Source organism: Vanellus vanellus, assembly GCF_965231255.1.
Source record: "Vanellus vanellus genome assembly, chromosome: 5".
Taxonomy (NCBI): Eukaryota; Metazoa; Chordata; class Aves; order Charadriiformes; family Charadriidae; genus Vanellus; species Vanellus vanellus.
Window position 1 is genome coordinate 60,984,528 of NC_138910.1, and position 22,353 is coordinate 61,006,880.

General features: G+C 37.4%; 1 protein-coding gene across 1 annotated transcript in view; it reads right to left on the bottom strand.

The window, feature by feature from the left end:
- Nucleotides 1–1,860: 1,860 nt before the first annotated feature.
- The window catches only part of PLPPR4 (phospholipid phosphatase related 4), a gene marked incomplete at both ends in the record, with an annotated part of 31,011 nt that continues 10,518 nt past the window's right edge, over nucleotides 1,861–22,353 (bottom strand). Inside the window, 6 exons of the mRNA XM_082483936.1 lie at nucleotides 1,861–3,198; nucleotides 5,195–5,368; nucleotides 6,667–6,724; nucleotides 11,302–11,497; nucleotides 13,212–13,341; nucleotides 18,190–18,375. Coding sequence (XP_082340062.1) covers nucleotides 1,861–3,198; nucleotides 5,195–5,368; nucleotides 6,667–6,724; nucleotides 11,302–11,497; nucleotides 13,212–13,341; nucleotides 18,190–18,375 — 2,082 coding nt within the window. The remainder of the gene's footprint in view (nucleotides 3,199–5,194; nucleotides 5,369–6,666; nucleotides 6,725–11,301; nucleotides 11,498–13,211; nucleotides 13,342–18,189; nucleotides 18,376–22,353) is intronic.

The following is a 22,353-nucleotide window of genomic DNA, read 5'->3' on the forward strand; positions in this document are numbered from 1 at the left end:
TATCATCTTGGGATGGGATGATTCTTCCTTCTGCCTCCTACTTGGCTGGTGTAGGGTGGGCTTTTCCTCAGAGTTCTGTGGGGTAGAGTCTGTAGACAGGTTCTGGCTATGTAGTATTTATCTGGTTCTCTGATACCCTAAACCAGAAGGGGACTTAGAGCAAAACAATTCTTTCAAGAAGCCAGAGAACAGACCTGATCTGCTACTACTTATTCAGTGAGGGGACTGCTAAACTATTCCCTCCCCCTCCTAGCAGAGGAGCTGGGAAGTGTCTGATACTAGTTCTCTTTCAGGTGGAAATAATCTAGGAGAGAATGAGGAGCTGTACTGGGCAAGCACGGCCCCTGGCTTACTTTTATGGTTTAAGTTATTTAAGTCAGAGCCAAATGTAATGAGGCATTTCTTCTAGCACGCCCAGGATATGCTATGCTTATTCTTTTCTGAGCTTATCCTTTCAACAATTTTTGGCCATGGAGATATAAGTTCTTTCGTTATATTCAAAGCTCAATTTACTAAAATAATCTGTGTTCTCTCAGGTGCAGAGACCCTACGTATTCTTAGGTACAGAGACCCTCCGTATTCTTAAGTGGCAGTGCTGGGAAAAATATAATGCTTAAGAAGGCTCTGGAGGGTGTTTCAAGGGAGGTGAACAGTAGTAGTGGCACAGTGCAACACTCATTCAGTGATTCTGCAATACCAAGGCATTCCATTTTGAAAGCGAAGCATAAATCCCTTAAATGATGGCGACTGGGGTGAAACTTGTGACTGTTCTTGTGGCATGCTAAGCAAGTGAGGTGAATGACTGCTTCTAAGTGTGAGCTATGGTATTAATTACTGTCTCCTTGGAAGCTGGTCAGGAAAGTGACCATTTATTTTTATTTACTGATGGCTCACCTTTCACATTTGCACGTCTTGCAGTTATTGGTGTCCTGCATTATACGGTTAAAAACTAATAGAAAAATGGAAGGGTTGCCGTTTTAAAGAGGTTTAAAAATGTAAAATCTGAATTACTTGTAGTACTTTAAAAGACCCCTTAAAAAACATAATTTAAAACAATCTACAAGTTAGCTCACTAAGAAGCAGCCTCTTCATTAGTAGCACCTGTTCTTAAACAAAAGTTGAGCAGTAGCAGCAAAACTATTGAAAATAGATAGTTATTCCATTCTAATGGAATGTCACCCACACATTTTTTGTTGCAGTAGACATCTTAAAGAACTACACAAAACCTTTGCAATCTTTGAATGTGACAGATCCACTATAACAAAGCTGTAAATATTTCCTACACTAAATGAATGCAGCCAGCATCATCATAGTATTAGCAATATTACTTTTAAAGTAACTGCACATCAATATGTCATGTGTTTGTAGAGTCTAATAAGTATGCCATTTTTCAAAACATCTAAAGTTATCATCAGCACCATCCTGTATTAAAGATTTGGTGCAAATTCTGCAAAGGTGAATATATACCACTGATACAGCCTTTGCTGAGAAAAATTCAGTCAATTTTGGACACAAATATAAATAAAATAAAAAGTTGGCACATTCAGGAAATAAATTGTCTATGTTCAAGACCATTGTTTTCATTGACATCATCACCCTCAGAAAAACGTTTTGAGTCTGAAGAAACAAGTTCCATGAAAATGTTTCACATTAGTTAGGTTCTGGCATTGTGCTTTTCCCCCACCACATGCTTTTCACAGGCTCATGCACATTGCACATCAGCAGTGTTCAACAACAGTTGGGCTGCTGGTCAATAATTTGGCACATCAAAGGTAAATATCAACTCAAACCAAAGAGAGCAGAACCTGTGTCAAGATGTGTTTCCTTTGTGGTGGTACGCACCAACTGATATGTCTCCTCTCATTCCTTGTATGCTCTTGTGGGGGATGTGCCTTTATAGAAGATGTTTCTGGTGTTCTCTGGACTGCTCCCTCTCTCGGGGATTAAAATGATGTTACCTTTTCTTCGAAGTGTTGAGTCCCGGCTAGAAGAAATGGACAGAGTCTCTGAGCCAATCTCACTTCCCTCCACTGGTGTGACTCTTATCGTAGTGATTCCATGATGGTGATGCTCACTGTTATCTATGTTGCTCCTTTTCCTGTCACCTGACCCGTAACTGTCTTTTAAGGAGTCACAGCTCTCAGAGTCTCTGTTAAGATCGTTTAGCTCATATGTCTGACGAAGGGTGACTTTTTCAGGACCTTTCCATTTCCATGACCCACTTCCTTCACCTTCTGATGGCATCTGAATTACAGGTCTGTTATTTTCTGGATGGGCCTCAACTCTGACAATGCTGCTTGGCTCATGGTCTGTCAAGGTTTTATATCTGATGGCTCCTGTGCAGGTGACTGTGCTTCCCTCTGAACTCTTTGGACTGCCCTGAAGCACTCCTTGCTGTTTAGACATGGCTATTACTTGCATGATTCTTGGCTGGCTATTGCTTCTACATGCAACACTCTTCTCAGCAGCTTTCAGCCATTTAGCTCTAGCTGAAGTACTTTTGGGTGACGTGTTCACGTTTTCCTGAGTCTCTTCAGGAATATGCACTAGCTGGGATGAGCCAGGACGTGACTGAATAGAGACCCTTGGCCCACCAGAAAGACCCGAATTGTTACAACCTGGTACGCTGCCAGGTTGAATTTTCAGGTATTGGCTAGTTGGGCCATGATGATCACCATTTACACCCACTCTGGAGGGTTCTGAGCTTGATCTCATTTCGATAGCCCTTGGTGGTGACTGGCCAGAGTCAGTCTCTATTACTTGCAGTGACAACTTTCGACTTTCATTCTTGTTTTTCCACTGGGAAAGCAGCTGCTTGGAACGGGCAGAATCCATCGATGCATGTATTGTTGCATTTCGTCTTGCCGGATCTTCCAAGGATGGTGTGTTGACTCTTGGCAACGTGTTGCTGAAAGTAACCATATTTTCCTTTCCCATTGGGCTTCGTGGTGTTATTATTTCTACATCAGCATTTGCTCTCTTGATATTGGTCAGAGACCCTGAATCTCTGTGGTTTCTATTCAGGATACCTTCTGTACGGTGAGAGACAATGCCATCACTGCTGCTACCATTTTTACCTGGCAGGATTCTGTTGGCATCTTGACTGAGGTCTGTCAAAGACCTCAGAGGTTCTCTGTGAAAACTTGGGTGAAACACATTCTCGTCACTTGGTAAGAAGTTGCCCACAGCATACAGTCCCTGATATTTGAACAGAAGCATCAACAATCAGTTATGGAGAAAAGATATGTTTTAAAGTATTTTAATTATATTCTTCTGTCTTTAAATTAATATTGACTGACAGAATTAGTCCAGCTTAACTGACAAGGTATGCTCACTTTCCTTTCCTCACCAGTATATCCTTATTCCAAATTCTGTGCTCAATCTGGTACATCTAGATATGTATGAAGTATTCTCAGTAGGATAACTAGGGCACATAGTTCATGGCAATAAATAGTTGAGGAAAAGATTTAGCCTCCTTCAGTTTTCTTCATTTTATAAAGCAACAGATACAACTGAAGAAAGAATGTTGTGTTACAAAAATAAAAAAATAAATGTTTGTAGTCTTCTAGGCAAAGCTATTTTACAGCTACACTGCTGTCTCCTCTGATTTACTGAATCTTGTTACAGCTTGAATTGTTCTCTGCCCTGTGATTCTGCCCTTTCTACTGCATAATAACCACGTAATACAATATCTACATGATAGAACAATTTATCAACTTTAAATCAATTGCTTTCCAAGCTGCACAGAACTGTAACAAGATTTAGTTATACAACATTTTTGTATTCAGCAGACTCACTGTAAAATGCTGTAATTTTAAAAAGACTCCACTGAGAATATTCCATGAAAGGGTCAAATGCCTGACTCAATCACTTAGGTCACTTGTTCTTTACACTCCTTTCAGAGTTATTTGTAGTATCATGTTATTTCCCCTGCCATCCCTCTTATTGGCATGTAGTTTTCAGGGCAGATTTACTGACTACTGGGTATCCAGGACAATGTACTCTCTGATGTATGTTGTCATGCAACAGTACATGGAGAAGACCTAACAAAGAACATACTTGTTTGTGGATTTCAAACATGGGAACAACAGCTCCATTTATGACAGTCTATAACAGCTTAATCATTTGAAATAATATTCTACAGAGTGCCTTTCTGCTCACAGTGCAATCATAGAAACTGACTTTAGTAGCTTATGGGGTTTCTATTATCTACACTGGCTGCTGTTTCTTCTGCCACTGTGAAAGCTGTTTTTCCCCCTATCACCTCTGTAGACCATCTGCATGTACCTTAGATTATTTTATCACAGATAAAAGGGGGACAGGAGATGAACTTATTTTAGTATTATACTGAAACTCATCGGTGACTTCTTGGGAGTCTTGGGAGTCTGTTAAGACTCTCATGTTCACCTGCCCACACTGGAGCAAAAATGTTGTCAGTACAAGTTTCTGATTGCTCACAGGCAGCTGGGTTGACACTGTGATGAACAGCTATGGCAGCAACAGTCATGTTGGAGACATACTGAGAGTAGCAAGCAAAAGCAAATACTGACAGATACAACAGGCCTATCCTACATATTCCCTTACAGGACCCTTCCAAGGTGCTCCATCTGTCTCAATGCAGTACAGAGAAAAAGCATGAGAATAACCTGGCTTGGGCATCCTATTTCCCCTGCATAATTTCCCAAGAGCTCCAAAGAATCACCAGGGTGTAATAGTGCTTTTAATTTCTTGCAGGTTCAGCAATTTACTCATCTGAGTTGCTACATATTAATTCAAGCATTTTTTTTGAGATCATAAAGCTAATGTTGGCAATATAAACTCAGGCTGGCAACAAATACCAATGAATCCAGTATTTTTCTTGCATTATGCTTGTAAGTGTGGAGTAGAAAAGATGAGTATCTTTAAGTACTTAATGAAGCACATAATGTTAGAGCTGTTTCTGTATACAATACCAGATGATTATACACCACTTTGTGCACTGTTATGGCACTTTAAATAGAAATACATTATTTTCTTTTTCCTGTTTATTTTTAGTGATTACAACACATTTTTAGTGATTACAACACATTTTCACTATATTTTTATTTATGGCATGTAACCATGATGAAAGGTTATAATAAAAAATACCAGTATTCTTATTATAGCCTTATCAGTTTTATTTGCTAAAACTTAACTACATGAATATTATATTTACCAAATAGAGAGCAATTCCTCCTCCTATGAGAAAGCCACAGTAAACATCAACTGGATGATTCTTATACTGGGTGATACGCGTCAGACCACAAATAATTCCACAGATGATAAAAGCAAAGACTAAGAGTGGTTTCAGAAGTTTTGAGGAGTCTGTTAATGTAGAATTGAAGTACATCTTGAAAAAAGAAAGAAAAGTAGAAGCAGTTGAAGAAACTTAAATTTACCTAAGAGGATATTAATTTCTCATATTCAATGTTTCTTTCACATATAGATCACTATTACACAGTGACACTGAAAATAATGAGTTTAATTTTAATTTACAGCCCTGTTAAAATTTGTTCACTTACTGTAGGAAGATCTGAAATCATAAGGAATGCATTTCCAAAAACATAGGCAGTATTATTTATTGACATCAATTAGGATAAGGATTTTATGCCTAAATACTGTTCACAGTCAGAGCCTAAATGTTCTGTAAATGTGACTAAGGAGCCACTGCTTCTGAAATAGAGAAGCCAGATGTCGTGCCAGATGAAAGCATTAACCTGTTCTAACAAAAGCTACCACCAGATGCTTTAGAGATCCATTTCTCAACTGGGGGCCGTGATGTCAGGGAGTTCACAAAAATTAAGTGGAGATGGTTCATCAGTATCATTGCAAATTTTGGCCTTACTCTGGGCAGAATAAATACTGGCAAGCTCCCAGTACATGCACAATTCCATTATCTAATTTGATTAACTGGTTGCTATTGTTTTCCTCTGATTTTTACAGCATGAGTGATGGAATTACTTTTTTGTTTTTTGTTTGTTTTGGTTTTTGTTTTTTGTTTTTTTTAAACTTCACATCAGTGGTCACTCATACAAACATTGTAGACCATACTGAAGAAATGTCATTGGTCAGATGTGGAAAATCAGCTGGGATTGCTGCAGCGTGTCCTACAATTTCCTGCTAGTTACTGATAGGTTTTATTCACTTGCTTTGCAGTAGCACCTTGAAGGCCCCTGGGAGTGATTGTGCTAGTTCATCCATGTTGCAGTTCTATGGAGGTCAAATGAAACCACATCAAATAAATGTTTGTTCCTTAATGCCTCAAGTTTAAAAGCAGCGAGTCAAGTGAAGACAGCAACAAAGAAAAGGCAGAGCACGTAAAGGTTAATTTGGATGGTAAGTTAAAATATCACCCTGTAAGACAGATAAGCACTGCATTTTATGTGCATAATATGAGGCATCAAATATACTTCAATGTTATACTTTTTGTTGCTTGTTAACAAAGGATATGAAGCAGTTGAATCCTTTCTGTATTCTTAATAGAGCTGATTTTATTTTAGCTGTTAGTAGTTTTATTTTGCTTTCAGACTGGGAGGATAAAAACTTACATCCATCCAGGATATCCAGGCAACACGTCACTTTACAATATACAGCAAAGGATTTTCTGACTTTTGTCTTGTATAAATGAAAATGAACAGAGTTACTCACCGAAATGTACACTGCTGCAAAGGCGGCCAGGGTGGCATGTTGAGAAGGGAATGACTTTCTGCCAAGGAAGGAGACTCAAATTATGCTTCTCAGTTCAAATACACTATGCTAGCATTCGCTTGAAAAAAAAACACTGGGTGGTACAGTCATTTTCAGCTTACACTTCCTAAGCAATACATGATGGATCAGTAACATTTAATTTCTAAATTTCTTTTCTATAATCTGGAGAAAGGACCAATGTAATGAAGCGCCTTTGTTTTGAATTAAATATTTAGCATGAAATTCTTTTTGTGTACTAAGAAAATATGTACTGCGACAACAGTGGGAACGAGCTAAAGACTGAATGTTTGATTGAGAGAAATACCTACAAGTTTATTCCTATAAATAAATTTCCATAATAACTTTTCAGTAAGTACCTAATTATACAATTTATTTAATGCATGAACCTTGACTTTATGATTATTCTCACTGATTTCACTTGGACTCTACAGAGGCCCTGCTTTGTTGCTCTAATAATGGGGGGATGACAGGGTGAACTTCTTCTCAGAGAGGCAAACTACATCTTTATTTGCTATGTCTTCACGTTTATTTTTAAAATTTCAGCACCTTGTAAGATGACAGAAATAAATGGAGCACAAGAACACGGAGAGGGCATTTTAAGTTACCAGGCCCCTTTGTGAATCCCAGAACAAGAGGGTAAAAGAAAATAGGTCCAAACTGTGTGAGACAGTAGGCAATACCAGGTGTATTCTTGAAATTGCTGAGGGCCTTCTGCTTCCATTGGAAATTACTTGAATGATGTGGACTGGGTCTTGAGTCAGAAACTACAGATATGAAAATTGAAAGTGACAGCTTAGCTCCTATTTCTCTGACCAAGAAAAGGAGGGTTTGTGTTAGTAGCAGCTACACAGAACCATCACATGAGGCCCTCTGACATTTTAACATTATTCTTCTTATAGACCCATTTCATTCCTCTAAAAACAACAAAAGAAAAGTGATGTGAACATGAAGGAGACATTTTTACACAGTAGAAGGAAAAACTTAGCTGGGGGTGGATTCAGTAACACCTGTTCCATTACAGACAGCTAGTTCATAGCTTGTAGAAGCCCTAAAAAACTTTTATGACCTCTGAGCTCTAGAATTGAGTAAGATGCAGTGAAGATATATAACAGTTTATATCTGTACATTTATCTCCTTAAAATGGCATGGACATGTAATGTGCTGGCTGTCTTGGTGAAGAAGGGTATGTCTCTCTCGCAGCCACAGCAGCCCCTTTCATCTGAGAAAGCTCAGCTTGGGATAAATACTTGAACAATCATTCAGCTTGCCACCCTAACCGGGCTGCACGTGTAGCCATTTTCCTAGCAACACCTGGGTTAGCTACTTTAAAATAGCAAAGACTGAAACATAGTCCTTTACCTTTAGACAAAGACATTTTTTCTGCAAAGCAGCAGAATCTAGTTTCTAAATTTCTTTCCTATGCATTTTGCCTTGTCTGTTCTAAATAATTCATTGGCAATTAAATGTGAGCATGTAGTTCAGTGTGAATGCCACACTGCTGACCTGAATTCCCCTCCCCCCCCCGTCCCGCCCTTGAACAAATCTTTCACAAATAGTATCCCTAGGGAACAAGTTCAAGGTTGAGGGCAGGAGGATAAAGACATGAAAAAAATTTAAATGTTTATAATGGCTAATCAACTACTTTACTGTGCAGATTTTAGTGGAAGCATAAATCTACTTACAGTACCACTCAGAACTTAACCTTAATTTGATAGCATTTTTATAGTATATAAGGTGTGTCACTGTGCTACAGTCAATTTTCTCTTTATTCTATTTTCTATTCATATGCTTTCAAGGCAAGCACAGCATGCTACAGACTAAAGGCACTCTGTTTACTCTCTCATGGTGACACTGCTTTTGTTCCTCTATTTGTTATCTTTTAATCTAAAATGAAAATGATTCAAGCTCAAAATCCGTAGCCTTTTTGTGTGGCTCTGTATTGAAAAGGTGATGAACAAAGGTCTCAAAGAAAACATGTCCTGAACTCAGATGACAGTGTATCACTCTAAATGCTCATGCACGAGGATGTGTAGAGGGGGAACAATGATGAGGAAAAAGTCATACCGAGACAGAGAGTTGTACTGAGTCAGAACATTAGAAATGATAGATGGTAGAGAACTCACTGGAGATCTGAACAGAAATGACTGAAAAAGCTCTTTGAAGATAAATAGAGGAAAAGATGGATAAAGGAAACTGCTGGATATTTGGGGATGTTGCAGAAAATGACTTCATATAATCAGCTGGATAATTATGTGTTCCTCTCTGTCCTTTTCGTAGGGGAGTCTAGAGGCAAATTTCTGGAGCCAAAGTTTCTGGAAAGTACAAATAAAAAATGAAGGCAATCTCAGAAGAACAAGTCCCTTACAAGCTGAAATTACTGAAGTCAAATTAACCTCCTGGGCTGGAGAAGTTATGCCATAACTTCTACAGCAGATGACTGAAGGAACTATTGAACCAGTAGCAAGTGCTGATTGCTTTGGTAAAGGTGAGACAGGCATAAAGAAGCAACAATTTAATAAAGGAAAAATGCAACAAAATTGAATTAAGGATAAACTGAGGGTTGTGCCAGAATACCAGAACATGAAATCTATCCTCTATGATGGGAATAAATTTGAGATATCAATATATGGTCATCTTCCTAAAGAAACATAAAAGCTGACTGCTTAGTCTTAATATCTTACAACTAGTTTTGCTGGTTTTTGGAAGTGATCATATTTAAACTTAGGAGTGATCAGCATTTTTGGAATGTCTACAGGCAGTAGGCATCATATTTGAGATGATAATGAAATGAACGAGATATAATAATGAAAAGCTACACCAGTTTCCCTGGGACACCATGTAGGTGCAAGACACTGCTTGCAAGCACCAGGCTTCAATGGCAGTATCCCAGTAACAGCAAATGGTTACGGGAAACGAGACAGTGAGGTGAAGGCTGATATAGTGATTCTGGTTATGCCTTTCACCAGAATTATTGTCACCAAATTATTTGGGCCAAATAGAGCTACAATCCTTCATTCCAGCTCTGGATCATGCCCACATATATAAATTGAAAAGATATGGCAAATTAATCAATGCTAATTATGAATCTTAGCCAACTAGAAAGTTTTAATCAAATAACTGAAGGTCTTTAAACATCAGTGAAATTGGTTTGTCCCAGTGAAAGGAGATAGATAACGAGATTTGCTGGAAGATACAAAGTGAATGATTTCATGATTCCCAAGTGTGTTGACCATTGAAATAAATAGAAAAGCAAAGAAACTAGGGGAGAGGTGCCTTAATATATAGACAGAACATTTTAATTATATCACTGTGACAAAAATGTAATGCCACGAGGCATAAAGTTAAAACAGAAGCTAGCTTCTCGGGCTGCATACAGAAGAAAGGAGTTCAAAGCTTTAGTGAAGTGGATGTGACAGAAGTAACACAGCTTCACGTCTACTAATCAGGTACACAGAGAAATTATGCAGCTGAGTCAGACACAGAAATTGTAGTCACTTCAAGCATTCTATAATTTTGCTGTAACTTTTTTGAAGAGCAGGAGATTTAAAAAAGCACCAAAATTTTGAAGGACTGCCAAATATTCAAACATTCAATGACTAACAGGCAATAAAGATTAACCTGGTGTGGAAAAGATACAGAAGACTACTATTGTATTCAGTGAAGAGCTTAATGATTTCTCGGTAGTGTAGTGCTTATATTTAGGACACTTCATGCTAATGAAGTCCTTGAACTAATGAGTAACAGATGTATCGGAACAGTAAAACTTACTGACTTATACCCTCAGATTCCCTGTTTAAATCTATGACCTGTCATCAGTAATTGAATTATCACTATTTGTCACATTAATCTTGTTTAAAGTAAGATATATAGTCTGGTTTATATCTCAACTTGACTGATATGCATGTCCAAAACCTGCTACTATAAACAAATTATCTCCTGGCTATGTATGTAGGGAGGAGGCTAAAGACTGAATGACCAGGGAGGATAAACCACCAGTTAGAAATACCATGAAAGAATAGGCATGTGTTTGGGAACACACAGATTTGCACTGTTGTGGTCTTTCCTCTAATAAAGGGATTTTTTTCAATGCTGTCAATATAAAAAACTTAACTAGAGAAACAGCAAACAAATAAACTCCTCCAAGAAATCCCAAAACCAAGCCTCACAAACAAAGACCAAAATGCTGGAACAGTAATATATGTTATACTGAGGTCTCAGACGAAGTATTTGTGTGACGACTTCTCCTGCCAGTTATGGAGAACTCACCCAGATCCCACTGGGAAAAGCAGTAGAAGCTATACATATTAGTAATTGTATAGGGAATTGTCTCCTTTGAAGGAGGGAAAATAACTAGCTACTAACAGCTGTGCTTTGGAATCTGACAAAGTCTTCCAAAGCCCACTGTTGGCCTAGTATCTTTATACAGAACATTGAACATCACTAACTCACTTTTGTTACAAGAAAACTGACAAAACTCATTCAGACTTTAACTAGAAAAAAAATCTTGAAACTGGGACAAAAAATAAAAAATAAAATGAATACTTAAAAATGTACACAATGAAGGATAGAACCAACCTTCCAGCATTGATAATATTGAGATCAGATCCTGAGCAAATATCTTCCACAACATATGAATTCTCTGAGCAGGATACATTTAAGGATGTATAGTTAGGCTTGCAAACAGTCAGGAAATATGGTGCCTGATATCCTGTTGATAGCTGTATAATATCAGTAACAAGAGCAGTAGAACAAAGACCAAACACATGAACACCTAGGAAAGAAATCAACAGAGCTTGTTAACTTTATTGTATGCATAAATTAGATTAATTCATTGTGACAAAATATATTCAACAGAATTCTGGGGCTTGTGCCATTGAACTTGACAGTATTTAACTGAAGAATAAGATGTATTTCTTCAATGAAAACCTTGCAAAGTTTAATTATTTATTGTAAAAAAAATAAGATAATTTATGCTTGTTTTCTTCCTGTTGATACTTAACATTTCATTTTGATAGCTTGATGTCCTCCAACATCTTTTCATAAAGGTGAACTATGCTGGAGCTGCTTCAGTTGGAAAGCAGGTTTCTGAACTAAAGGACAGCCAACTATTTGAGGAGAGCATATGTGCTCATTCAGTCCTTGGACTTGCCCACTGGGATACAGGCTTTTAATAACATGGACAGCTGCCCATTAGATCACTGCTCTGAGGACCTGTTCTCTTTTTACCACCAGGGACTCATCAGCTGGCAATAACTTTGCCTACCTTCGCACCTCTGATATTTCTTGAATACCAGGTCCTTGCCATGAGTCCAAGTATTTGTCTTTTTGGTAATTGATCAATGTTTTTGTCTGGTTAATAATGCCAAATTCACAAGGCAGTTGAAGTAAATGCAATTGTTTTACTGAGCATTTTTAACTGCTTTTCCCCTATTTACCTCTAATTCCCTGCTTGTATTCATATAAATACATTTATTTTTCATCTTAAAATGGAAAGAATGCTAAAGTCATAAAAATATGAAAGAAACTGCAAATTCAGAGTATGAATCAAGAATGAAATGAATGTATCTTTGAGCTTGTCTTTTTTGGTGATGGAATGTGATGCCATACAGGAGAAGTAGAGAGCATGGGGTATCTTTACAGTCCTGTTTGCTGACGTTGTAATCTACCATCCCCTCTGCTCACTTCCTCACTGCTACTCTTAAGAGGTTGCTTTACTGGTCATAGACTGTATAACCTCTCCTTTCATGACTTTCCTGCTTGCCAAACTACAGAAACCTAGTGCATAGTCCTCCTACCAGGTTTTCAGTCTGCTGTCCTGCAGGTTGTCTTTTCCTAGGCTGGCCTCTCTAATGAAAGAGTTCTGGAACAGAGAAAACCTTTCCTTTAGCCACTCATTGGTAGAGGAAATTAACTGTTAAGGAGGGGAACAAAGTCCAGTTGACTTTTCAAGCTCAGTTTTCATAAATGACAATTAAAAAAAAGTAAAATAAAACAATTCAGCATGTTCCTCTCTAAGTTGCCAGATTCTACCCCTTTTTCAAGAGTTAGATAAACACAACCCAGAAAAAGAATGTCAAATCTACTGACAGTTTCTGACAAATTTTTACTGTCATGCTGAATACTGTGTCAGGTAGGTTGAATCCTTATGATGCACTGAAGACAGGCAGGGGAAACTATACACTGAAACCATTAAAAGGAAGCCAGCTCAAGGTGGGCAGAGAAGGAAAAACAAATTATTCTTTTAGAAACACTGACAATAGTACAGGAGAGGAAAGGGAAAACGGAGAGTGTAGATGCTGCATTACTGAGTATGGGGCTGCTCCATTGCTCCATTCGACAGTTTCGTCTCACGTTTTCTGGCCAAAGATCTATGCCAGTGACAGCCCTGCACTGTTCTGAAAGGCTGTTTCAGAGAAGGAAACCTGCACGGTGAAAACTGAATGTATATGGAAAGCTCTTCTTTGTGACTAACATTTGAAACCCACCAACAAATCTGACAGCTCTTCTAAGAAAAGAATTGAAGTTACATCCTCCTGCATTAATATTGGCCTCTGTTCCAATCCCATTTCTTCTTTTGGACAGGCAACAGTAGAGAATTCCTTCTCCTATCATTATCTGCAATGACAAAGGAGCCGTTAAATTAAATGTAGCAGTTACTCAGAAGACACTGATTGAATTTAAAGGGCTGAAATATAACTATACCAGAACCATTGTAATCCACTGACATGTACTTGCCTTTAAAAGATTTCTATCAATATGTAAACGTTCAGTAATGCAACTTAAACTGAGTGAGGGCAGGCAAGAAGGTGACACTGAAATTAAGTGCAAGTGGCATTACAGTATACAGTGCTCAGTGGAATCGGGGTCTTGATCCACAGCTGAAATTTGATGCTTCTACAATAAAAAAAGTAATAATTAGAAAATCTCACCTCTAAAATAACCCAGGGCTACTGCAATATCTTACTGCTCATGAGGTGGTTTTAGCAGTCAGTCTTGGCCTCAAGCCTAGCAATCCCTAACAGCTTCTAATTACATCGCAGCCTGCTCTTCTGTGTTTGTTTAATTTGGCTTGGGTTTTAACCAGATCCACAGCAGTAGAAAAAGTTCTGTCCTTATGGTCCCTCTGAACATACCAAGCAAAACAGATTATGACTGAAACCCTAGACAAAAATTTATAACAAAAATGAAGAGAAGAATATAAATTAAAAATGGTGCTACTTGCTGGAAAATCCACATCCATTTATACATTTGCAGTCTCAGGTTTGGTTGCTTTCCTTGTTAAATAGTGCAACAACTTGGAAATCTGTAAATGGCTTGTACAGCATTCAGAATAAGGGTTGGGTTGAAAAATTTAAATTAATGAAGCAGTTCTCACCACTAAGAGGAGATCCACCCTGTCTATCTGCAGTTGCATTGAAAACTAATATATGCAATGCACAAAGCTTATAATGCAACAAGATGCTAAAGCATCTGAATTATGCTGAATCTGCTGTAATTACCAGTGAAGTTTGTGCATGTTAAGACCCCTCACGTTAGGAGAAGGGAAATAAAGTGAACAAGCTTAATCTAACTCTTTCTTAGCTAAGAGTGTAATAAATTGAAATTTCCTTTGCCAGAAAAACTGAAGTAGTGAAGGTTATCTCATTACATGGAAACATCAATGGTAAGTTTTGTTTACTTAATTTTAATTAGATGAGAACTATGGTCACTATTATCTGTCTCCATTTGATCAATTTACAGCTGAAACCTCCTGGACGAATCAGTAGTATTTCGAACTTAAAAAACAGAGAAACTCTACTAGTTTTTAGCCAAGCTCTAGGGAACATCTGGCACAGGGAAAAACACCGGAGAGATGGATTAGCTTGTGTGATAGAGGAGAAAACTGGGAAACAGAAAGGCTTATGTGAAGGAAAATTCAGAGGCTGGTATTTCCAGGGAAACAAACTCTCACAGTAGAGGAGGCAGTAGGACTGAAAATGCCAGCAGTGAATTTCTCTCCTTGCAAATAGATTTCCCAAATTAATGTGATCTAATTTCCTGGTGATCTCTGTTAGAAAGCACACTGTTACCTTTAAGTAGGTTTTTAGTCAGTGGCTGTTAAGGGTTTGAACCTACACTGATATGACTAAATGACTGGTCCTAACATTTTTGAATGAATACTTAGAGAGAAAATATGTCAGAGGATCAGACTGAGAGTTCTTTGAAGCAAATGGAAGTCATGTTGCAATTCAGGTATATCCATATTCCAGACATAAAATATCCATGTTGGTAATTTCATACAAGTCCAGTTGTTCCACACTGAAGTCTCCTGTGCTTTATGAATACGTATGGAAAATTTCAGATATGCCACAAGCTATAAGACATATGTCAATAATACAGGTAGTAATTTTCTGTAGCACTTCAGGGCTACAGAAAAGACCTGGTTAAAAGCAGTTGCTGCTCCCTAATAATGAGCAAAAAAACCCAAAGGAAAAAACAACAAACATAAAGCCTCAAATCCACACAGATCCTTCTGTAATAATGGCTTGGGAAAATAAATTACAAAATGCTAGATTTGTTGTAAAAAAAAATTACTTTAAAGTGAATAGATCTAATAAGTTCTCCAGTCTTTGGAAAAACTGAAATAAAAGAAATATAATATAGAAAAAAAAAAAAGTCCTATTCTAACATTTAAATAAGGCTTTATTGAGGGATTGACACTCGAATTTGCTTGTCTTCTCTCCCCATCCACCCTTGTTTTAACATTTTTTTCTTATTTACAATCTTTGGTAATATTTAAAATGTGGGTTAATCACAGCTGTATTTTATTGAGTCTTGATGACCTTCTGTCTCATACTGCAGTAAGTACCTGAACTGCAGACAGAGGCTAGCATATGCTGTGTTACTGGAGAACCTTAATTCCTCACATAGCTCAGGCTTTCTTTTCTATATTTTACAGATTTTATAAAGTGTTTAATGAATTGAAATGTTAATGAAAACTAAATTATAAAATGCTAAACTCTACAAGATGACAATTGCACAATTGTAAGCTTTTTACATTGAGCTTTATTGGCCTTTCCAAAGAAAAAGGGAAGAATTGGAAAAAAACCCCACCCTAGTTTTTCACTTTAGAAGTGGTATTGAGAGCTGATGCTTTACACCATCTTCAGCGCCTTTCATTAAAGGAGGTTGTGTATTTCCCACTATCAGAGCCCATTCTCCAATCAATACAAGCACCACATTCATGTCCACACTAATACAAATGAACTACACCTTCCTAAGGCTTGCAGCTTTTAAGCAGTTGTACTTTGAAGCTTCAGGATTTACTTTCTTTACCAATCACCAGTTTGATAAGCATGCTCAAGTGTGGGTTTTTGTTCCTTACATGGCATGGTTTTGATTAGTTGTCTGTACTGCTGGTAGGAGAATTATTCAAGTAATAAGAACATTTTCTATAGCAAATTTTCATGCAATGCTGAAATAATTTAGCTGTAATCAAAGCCCTTAACAAACACTTCATAATGAAATGGGCATCCTTCATCTCAGTTGAAGGTGTTTGATATTACCTAGGCTTAACATAAACTCTGAAGTAAAAATCAGCTTTTACGCCTCTGCTGTGGCCCAAGTGAGCCTATATAGATACCTCCTATGGTTGTTTCAGGGAAGTCCACTTTTTTGTTATCAGAAACACTGTCTAAACTTAAAAAACCTAGCCAAACTGCAATACCAACAACTTTTGTTTTTATCACAGTATTTGGTGTTTGCTGCAAGTGACTGCACCAGGAACATTGGGAGTCTTAGCTCCCAGTTCCTAAATGAGTACAATCTTCAGCCTGATGGTTGTGCAAAATCCTTCAAAAATGGTTTCTAAAGCAACCAAAATCAAACACAGTAAGAACAGTTCCGTTTAAAAAAAGAGAAATAAACAAAAAACATCCTGGAAAGCAAAGAGAGAACAGCACTTGATGATTTTTATATAGGCTTCATATTTTATACATTTTGTAATTGCAAATTGGCTAGTATTATAAAACAAATGAACTGGTTGAATTTAAGGCAATTCAGAGGAGCTGGCAGCAGATACATTTGCAGCTGGCCTTAGAGAAGTGCCTAACCAAGATGCACAGTCATTGCTGTCACGGGAGAGAAGAGACCCTTTCAGAAGGTTGATTCAGCTTTTTAGGTGCATGGAATTACCCACTTAAGGTGAATTTCTCTCTCCATTTGCCAAACAGGAGTGGTGTGAGAATAAGGCTCCTATCTGCGCTGCCTAAAATCAGACAAAATGAATTCTCTTTAGTATATATATATAAAGGTAAAGTCTTTAGATTTCATTTTAATTTGACAAAGCAATTCAACCAGGGACAACACTCACCTGTATGAGACAATTTGTATTTTTTTCTGTAAAATAGTGTCCTGGTTTCAGCTGGGAAATAGTTAATTTTCCTTCTAGGGATTGCTGTGAAAGGAATGTCAATAATACCTATTGGGTTTAGTTGTTGCTAAGTGACGTTTATACTATCCAAGGACTTTTTTAGAGCTTCCCATAGAAGCATACACTGAATGACAGGATGGCCAATGAAATATTCCACACCATAGATGTCACGCTCAGTATACAAACGGGGTTAGCCAGGGGGCAGGAATCTGCAATCACTGCTCTGGACAGTGCCAATTCACTGGGCAGTGAGAGTTACCCGTGTCATCATTATTATTTTTTTTCCTTTTCTGTTATTGTTTTTATTAACCTATCTTTAACTCAACCCAGGAGGGTTTTTTTCTCCCTTTCCCCTTCTTTTTTTCCTTCTTCTCCCCACCCTTCCTGAGGGGGGAAAAGAGGGTGTGGTAAGTGAGCGTCTGTGTGGTTCTAGTTGCCGGCTGAGGTTAAACCACGACATATAGCAACCAAACAGCTCATACTCTGACAGGATATTTCTGTTCTGCTGAAATCATCTCCTTCCTTTGGGTGAATGATTAAACCAGCCTCCTTTTGCCTGCTCTTTATGACTAACAGTGCTATTTGGGAAAATGTAATTGATTTCACTGATACAGTTGATATACCTTCTCACTGAATAAAGCCAGTTCTAACAATAGTGGCATGTTCAGGGCTGTAAATGAAAGGCTTTTGTTTCCAACAAAATCTTGAATTTTGGTGTACCTCAGAGTAGGGAGATGTCCTGTCTGTAAAAGTTCAAATATTTGTACAGCATAACAGAATGATTCAAGCTATTCTCACCCAACTGTAGATGCTGTTTCTTAACATTAATGCCCACAATCAGGACAGCACAAGTAGATGAAATGCTACAGGGAATGTTTTAAAGAGTGTGTCTCCTTCTGTTACAGAAGAATAAAAGATGAATTTAAAATCCTAAGGTAATTAGCCTGGATGACACTCTGCAGCCTAAATGAAACCAAAGGAGCTATTTTCTTTCTGCCAACTGAGACTCTGTTCAAAATCTTTAATAAATGACAGTGGCACCTCAAACTTACCGTAATTGATGGTCCAGCAAAAACCAGACTAAGCAACATCAAGAAGGGAACAGACTCTTGTGTAGGTTCAATGTATGGCATACTCAGACTCTTGTCATAGCAATTAAATCCAGAGTGAACTGGCTTGAAGACATCAGTAAGTTCAAGAAAATAGAGGCTAACAACAGAAGATGCCAATATGGGCAACTAGAAGAGAAGAAAGCAACAAATTACTGTTTGGAAATGGAAAAGCAATGCTTTTGCAAAGACAACATAGTATGTTAATAAATCTCTGTGATGTTTGCTATTTACAATTCATTGCTCCTTGTCATATCCATTTTACCATCTTTAAATAATTAATTCTCTAGAGATATGATACTATTCAGATGATATCAAATAACCCTGTTGTCTACCAGGCTAGTCAAAACACCCAATCCAATCTCCAGCCCACATAATTTAGCATTTTCATCTATGAATGGTTAATAGACAAACTTGGATTTTTTTTTTTTTTTAAAGGAAGTAGCAGGACTTCAGTCTCCCATGTGGGGCCTCAGCATTCTGCTGTTCATCATCACCCTTTCTGGTACTTCAGCAACTCTCTGTCACGTATATGACAGTGTTTATATCAAAGCCAGTTTGCATTAAGTTTCAAAGTAACAGTTAATGAAAAACAGTATCCAGTGCTGCCCTAGAATCTAAATATGTGATAATACAGAGTTCTGCCTTCACATATTCAGTTTGTAATTCTATCAAAAAAAGCCATTAACTTTGGCAAGACTCAGTCTGTTTAGAACCATGATTACTATGGTTCATAATTCTTTTATCCTCTAGCTATTTAGCGATTTTACCCTTCGCAATTACTTCCAGTAATTTATTAAGAGCAAAGTTGGCCCCTCTGGGGATAACTTCACTCCAGCTTGCCACCAGCTCCTGAAAGCACAGATTCAACCAGTAAGCCTCTGTGGAAGGAAAGAAGTTGTTCCAGAGAAGAAAGAGCAAAAAGGCATTTTGAAGCCATTGGTTTTTAAGTGAACAGAGAGGGCAGCTATGCACCCAGCGTGGGCATCAGAGCAATCAGAGGTGACCAGCAGCATGTGATTATTCTCTTTATCCATCTAGTAAATGCTAAGAAATGTTTTTTGTTTGTTGTTTTCCAGAGTCCTCATTGAACAAGGCAACATTAGAACAACTGCCCGCTCCTCCACTGAGATGCAATGACTCCTTCTCTGTGTCTCCACTGCAATGAAGGTACCTATGGATAATATGACGTGAACTGCCTATCTGCTTCCTTTTCTTTCTTCTTTTTAAATGGCTATCACATTAACTTTTCCTCACTGTTAGCTGCAGCTGAAAAGTAAAACCTTGCAACTACTAAATGGATACACTTAGACATATAAAAATCATAAAAATCTGATAAGGCTGTATCAAATCTCTTGAGATCTCTTTTACATATCCTTTGATATGCCTTGGATTGGACTAGATTATCTTTTGAGGTCCCTTCCAATCCCTAGCATACTGTGATACTGTGATACTGTGATACATCTAGCACCTCACATTATGAGAAATAGGGATTGTCCTAACATAATCTCAGGCATAATTGGATTATATTTTTCTTGCAGTACACATTTACAAAAATAATTGACTGATTAACATCAGTGTCATTCATCCCATTCTACAATGGAATAAAAAAGCAGAGGTAGAACTGGATAAATATGTATATTGGAAAAATGATGAATAAAACCTGCTATATATGGCAGACAGACAATGGTTTCTTGCATTAACTGGCCATTTCCAGATTTTTAAACATTGGGCTTTTAAAATGTAGGCTTTTTGTGCATAAAATGTAATTCTGGGTGGTTAAAGAAGGAGGGTTCTAGCTAAATTTCAATGAAACATTTTTTAATACAGCTTAGTTTTTGTTTAAAAAGAACAACTTATCTTTGATGTGCTGAAGGACAGATCTGAAGAAGGTATGTTTTACCTTCAAAGCGTTCTAAGCAAAATCTGCAGAACGTGGAGAATGGAAGAATTTTGCCTGTCTGGTTATCTGAGTTCAAGTTGATTGCGTTGTAATGTCACATAGTATAGAGGCTGTGATGGTGTAGAAAGGGAGGGAATGTGTATTGGCATCCCTAAGTGCTATGAGCATTACAAAAATAACACCAGGCATCTAGTAAGTTTGCTTCAGCAAGTAGTGAATGTGTATATATATACAACCCAACCATATAGGTATATCTGCACTCACATACTCTATTACACATACATACTACATATAGTATATAACATACACAGTATGTAATACAAATTATGTGAATACATAATATATAGTAGAACTATTATATAATCTGACATATAATATGTATGGAATAATTATATACAATGTAACTAAATTGCGTCCTGCTTCCTGCTCATCCCACAAAGAAGTCCAATTCTTTAGCTGGATGCATTATATACTACTTCTCACTTCCTGCTGGATGCAGTCCCTGATTGGCTATAATACAAGCATTCATGATTTGTCAACATGGGCTACACTGTTTCTAGTCATTATAGATATGTGCAGGGATGAAAGAGGACTTCCCTCAAGTCTTCATACTCTGGGAATAATTAAGATGGTTGTGGGACTGAGTGCCTTTCTCTCCATACCTGCCTGCACAGAGACTGTGGAGCTCTTTGGGATAAGGGGCCTCCTGACCAGGGGGCTGGCACAGTGCACGCTGCCCTGCTGTGCAGGGAGCTTGCACCAAGTCTCTGCTGCTCTTGCACAGATACTGAAATTCTGTACAGTACTTGAACTCACACGTATTGCAACTTCACTTCTGCATAGCATTTACCACTCAAAATATTTGCAATGTCTTTTGTTATTATTAACTATTTGAAAGTCATACCTAATGACTTAGCCAGGATCTAGGTCCCATGGCACAAAGCATCTTATAACAGGACACAAGCCTGTAACAACGAGCTAAATGGACAAAAAAGGCAAATTGCTTATTGCCCTTCTTTTCAGAAATCATGCCCTTTTATCTATATGTCCCCAAAGGCTCATTTCTTAGAATGGAAACACAGAGCAGGCAGACTCATGGAACCCATTGCATGCAGAGTTTCATCTTCACTGTGTATTTTTCCATTTCTGTAATGTCAAGAAAAGGAAAGCCTCTCCTTGAAACCCACAAGTCCACCTCTAATTTAATTATGGTATTCTTAGGCATAACTGTTTTAAATGGCAATATTGAACTATCAAAAATAGGTGATATATGAAGTGATATTTTATTGTGAGACACTAAAATAAAAGATATGGGTAACTTTTTTTAAAAGCTACTGTACGTAAGCTATAATTTTATTGTTAATTACAAAATCAAGGAATTGTAAGAATTGCATTTTACTGTCTTATGACTTCACTACAGGAATCCTATATTATTTCTGACCGTAATTACCTAGTCTGCTAAAAGAAAAGAAATAATTCTAAAGCTTATGAATCTCCAATGTGACTGCTTACAATACTAATGAATAGGTTTATAGTCAATTTGCTAAATACAGTATGTCAGATCCCACAGGACATTTTTCTTCCTATCTTTTTAAAAATACAAATATAAAAAGCATCTTCTACAAGTCTAACATTTCTAAAAAAAAAAGCAAACGTTTCTAAAATCTTCTAAACAGTATAACTGGCTATTTAATATATGAATATTTATGGAGTGTTCTGCTTAAGGCAGCAGTAGTTCCATAATTATAGACTTCAGCTCCCAACACCTTGAAAATGTCAAATATAATTAGATGGTAGAATGTGTATTGTTTTAATTACAAAATGGAATAGGAATTTTCCTGTTCCTAATTAGAATAATAAAACCCCCAACCTCAGTTCCCGTATCTCGACTAATAAGTCTTTATACTCTTATTTCCTTGGTTGGCTAATGGAGAGAGATCCCTTTTTAGCTTGTAACTTAGACCTGTAAATGTAGAGTTTGACCCAAGGGGTCAAATTCTGTTTGGCTTCAAGTCAGGACCATAATCAGCATAGCTGCTAAAAAGGTTTGATTTGGGTTCTATTTATTTTTTCTAAAAAATATTTTTTTTCTTATTTCTCCTGTTATTTTCTTAAAATGTAAGTTAAGAGCCTTTATTAAGCCATAGAACTTTGCTATTAATAATAATTAATGTTACTAATATTTAAAAAGATTTTGCTGTGTT